Below are 4,458 nucleotides of genomic sequence, written 5' to 3'. Positions count from 1 at the left end.
TTGTCTCCCCCTGCTGGTGATGCTTTTGCAGCCTGTTCGGTGCCTCTATAACTGCTCCTCTGAATATCAAAGGACCCCAGGTACTTTTTGTGTGACTTTCAACAAATAAAATATCAGTGCTATTAAGAAAACAAAAATAATGCTCTTTTTAAAACTTTTTGACCAATTTTGGTAGATATTTATTTAGCTGTACAAGATTTAGGCTTTAAACATGGCAGCCACTAAATCATAATCATTTAACCTTTTAATTAAAAAAAAAATCACATTATTAATATATAAAATTAAACAACTATTTAACTCCCAGGGTTTTTAAAATTTCTTTCTTTCGCAGAAAACTCAGACCTAATGGTTCAATGTGGCACCAGCAAGATTACCCTGGACATCAACCTATGCACAGTTCAGTGGGCTGGCTTCAATGCCACAGAGCTAGCACTGAATGGGCAGTACAGTAATACAGCGTGCCAGGGCTCTGTGGACACCAGTGTGAACCCTCCGGTCGTCCATTTCCAGCTTCCTGTCAACCAGAGTCAGGATAACTCCTGTCGCCAGTCTCTGCAGGTTATTGGATATTGGAGAATGGAGAGATTGGCAAAAAATGACACATATCTGGAAAATGGAGCTGCCAGATGTTAGATATCTGGCTGCTTTTTGGGAAACTGTTTAGCAGCATATATGAACCACAATCGTATCTCTTTCTATCTTTCTTAGATTGTAGATGAAATGCCAGACCCTTCAGGTCCCTTCAGCAGCTTCTCGAGTATCCAGGCAGTTATTGTTACAGGATACATTAACACACCTAGATCTGACCAGGGGCTCATCAGCTACTCCACAGATCTCTATTACCACTTCTCCTGCCGATATCCACTGCAATACCTTTTGAACAATACACAGATTACAGCGTGAGGAACCAGATATACTTACTCCAGAGATGTGTTTCTTATTGCGCATTTATACAGCAAATCTAAAAGTTACCATATCTTTCTCTGTCTTTTTTTGCATGTTTTCAATTATTTTTCTAGCTCCTCAGTCTCTGTGGCAACCAGCAACAATAATGGGACCTTCATCGATTCACTCAAAATGAGTGTTTTTAACGTAGGTATAAATTATCAGTCAGCTCATGAGGACACAAATCAGATGTGTTTCTAATGACTTGGTTTACTCTGACACTCTTTTTCTAGGACTCTAACTATAACTATCCGTTAGTGGTGCCTCCAACAGGACTTGAGCTGCGAACCAAGTTATATGTGGAGGTCAAGGCTGATAATCTGACACAAAAGTAAGTAAATGCCTTTCGGATGCTCATAACGAACTCATCAGACTTCATTCCTGTTGATTCAGTATTGTCTTTTTTTTAGTTTCAATTTACTCTTGGATCGTTGTTTTGCTACTCCAACTCCTTACAATATACCACAGAGCGTGCAGTATGACTTCTTCACTGGGTAAGAAAGCACACACTAGCACAGTGTAACTGTACATTAAGATATTTTCATGTCTCTAATAAAAAAAAAACACTTTCCACCAGCTGCAATATAGCTAACAGGACGACTGTGACGAGCAATGGCGTCTCCACGGTTGCCCGGTTTAACTTTGAGGCCTTCCGCTTTGTTCAGCACCATGACCAGGCAAAGTCCAGCATCTATGTGCACTGCATGCTGAGACTCTGTGAGCCTAGCAAATGTCAACAAATTCAGGTAATTTCAAGTAAGTTGAAAAGTCAAGAATGAGCGCGTTCTTTGAAACAGCAGATAAAGTCATGGTAGAGAAAAGATACCACAGACAATATTTAATAATATATAATATATATTACTTAATGGTTTTATAGAACTTGGCAGGAAAGAGATTGTTATTTCCACCAGCAACACTTTGTGGTTCACAGTTGGGCCACTAAATCCCTGCGGGCTGTAGGCTCATCCCTATCTTAACATGTATATTATAAATCCATAGTTTCCACATGTTTTGTGTTAAATATTTTCAGAATTGTGCTAATAACAGAAGAAAAAGGTCTTTGGTTCCTTTTGGTAAAGAAAGCAGCGAATCAACTACCATTTCAGTCGGACCTCTTTACATGGCTAAAGGTTTGAAACATATTTTTATTCTTTTCTTGCGATTTTCCAAGAATACTTAAGTTACAAAGTTTCTCACTTTCCGTTTTTCTTTTACTTTATTAAAGACTCTCCCAATGCAGAAGACAGTGAGTATACTTTAGTTAGACTCATAAATACATCTTAATATTGTTTCATAATTCAAAAAGCAAACTTAATTCATCTCTTCTTGTGTGCATCAGGTAATACCGTGACTTCAGGCAGCGATGGCCATAACATGACAGGCCTGACTGTGCGCCTGCTGTCCTGCTGGGTCTTGGTGGCTGGTTTGTTCTGAAGCTGTTTAATTGCACTGGACTGACAGATCAACCAGCCAATTCTCTTTGCATTGTCACCTTGTACAATGCTGAAGCTGCATAGTGCTGTAGATTGTGAGGTAAAATCTGATAATGTTGTAGTTTTCATCCTATTAAATATAATTTTGTATCCATACTTAGTTGTCAGTTGTGAAGGGAAAGTCAAACTTGAACTGTAAAGCAATTAAAAAACAAGTAATTCTGATATTTTATGGCAATAGAAATAAATTTTGATTATACTTGTCTACAAGATGTTTTTTCTGTAAGATGTCTTCTATAGAATCTCAACTGCTTATAAGCAAATAAAGTATATGCTTTAAATAAACACAAACAAACAAAGAAACTCAGAGACTCTGTGACTGACATGCAATAATTAATTGACAGAAAGAAAGGGTCATTTGTACAGTGTCATGAATACCTTTACTCTCAAAAGACAGCGATATATATATACATATATATACATATATATACATATTGACAATTCCTCACCCGGTCACATACAGAATGAGACAAATGCATCAAATTCACACTTTCAGACATATTTACAACATACTCACTGTGCTGCTACAATGGCAACAAACAAACAAATAAATGAAAAGGAATACAGATTTCTGTAGTCACTGCATTGACTGCATAATGTCCTGAATCAGAGCTGAGAGCTTAACTGAGAAGTCCTCCCGCAAAGAGCCACTTTGGAGTGTAAATGAAGAAGAAGTCGCGCTAGAGGCTCTTGGGACCCCAAGCTCCTTTTCCAGCCCTGTAAACAGCCTTTCCATTCGAGCTTGAAGCACTTGGACCTCCACGGATGCATTTTGGCAGAACTGCTCTATGCTACCTCTCACTTCTGCCGTATAAGGTTGTGCAGATTGTAGCACTGCAGAAAGCTGTACTTTCAGGGCCTCCACCCTGTTCTGTGCCTCCTCTTTAAGTGAACTCACTTCCTGTCCCAACTTGGAGCTCATTTCCAGCCATACATTTGATGTGCTTGGCTCTTCTTCACGATCACTAGTCTGTTTCAGATGTTCAATCACTCCACTTGCTTTGGTATAAAAGTCACTGATGGTGTTAGCAAACTTAAAACTGCTGTGCTCCAGGGATTGGCTGATTAACTCGAAGGCTTCCTGATACAGAGACGGACTGGCCTCCTCCTGAGCCTCAGCTGTTTCTAAAGCCTGTAGATAGAGACCCAGCTGGCTGCACAGATCTTGGCTGTTGCTACTAAGAGAGCCTTGGAGCTGCTGAGTCAGGGGAGTTAAGCGTTCTCTCATGCTGGCCAGGCGGGAACTGAGATGCGCCGAAGATGGGGACAGCCTCTCTCGCAGCTCCACCAGCTCTTGACGCAGACGGATGCGCAGGCGCTCCGACTCCATGGCGAGCTTGCGCTGCATTTCCTCTGCCACAGGGTTGTCATCATGTTCTTGGTTGTAAAGTGCACTGCTGTCTATGCTGCTCTTGTAAACCTTTCTGCAGAAATCAAGAAAGAAGAACTGAATTATAACGTGTGAAGACAGGTTATATGCTACAAAATAGTAATAAGCAAGTATTTATATTTGTATATGTCTTTAGACACTGAAGATATGGTCGTTCATGAAGACAACTTACTGCAAATCTTTTGTGAGGTCTGCCTTGTCATGAGCTTGGTTGGTCTTTCCATCAGACCACGTTGGCTCTCTGCTGTCACTGTGTAGTGGGTATCCTATAGTTTAAAAAAAAAGCATAAATCTACATAAATAAAGAATCACATGGCAAAATGAAGAAAAAGGAGGAAAGGAGGAGATAAACATACCTGAAGTTGTCAGGAAGGACACAGCAAAGATTACAACTTTTAAATGCATGTTCATCTTTCTGTAGAAGGACAGATGATAGAAAAATATTAGAATTTTACCCTCAAAACATATAACTATAAGAACTTTTCAATATATTCTTCTCCCAGTACAAAAATAAGCACATTATGCATGTAAGTATGTCTTTACCTGAGTATCAGGGGTGTGTGGACTGACTGCTCATCTCATCTGACTTATAAAGTCCTTGTTATCAGAGCAGCTGCCCCAACTCTGCTT

The 4,458-nt window shown here is 39.7% G+C and overlaps 1 protein-coding gene across 1 annotated transcript; it reads right to left on the bottom strand.

Moving 5' to 3' along the window:
• Positions 1–3,015: 3,015 nt before the first annotated feature.
• On the bottom strand, positions 3,016–4,240 carry LOC102208825 (uncharacterized). The gene is made up of 3 exons (XM_013910806.1): positions 4,185–4,240; positions 4,001–4,094; positions 3,016–3,862 (listed from the first exon to the last, which is right to left on the bottom strand). The coding sequence occupies exons 1-3, from the start codon at positions 4,237–4,239 to the stop codon at positions 3,016–3,018; spliced, it is 996 nt and encodes a 331-aa protein (XP_013766260.1). The 5' UTR covers position 4,240.
• Positions 4,241–4,458: the final 218 nt, after the last annotated feature.

This window comes from Pundamilia nyererei, unplaced genomic scaffold (genome assembly GCF_000239375.1).
Source record: "Pundamilia nyererei isolate P.nyererei 1_Seehausen unplaced genomic scaffold, PunNye1.0 scaffold00003, whole genome shotgun sequence".
Taxonomy (NCBI): Eukaryota; Metazoa; Chordata; class Actinopteri; order Cichliformes; family Cichlidae; genus Pundamilia; species Pundamilia nyererei.
The sequence above is the reverse complement of the archived record's forward strand: the minus strand, read 5'-3'. Positions and strand labels throughout refer to the sequence as shown.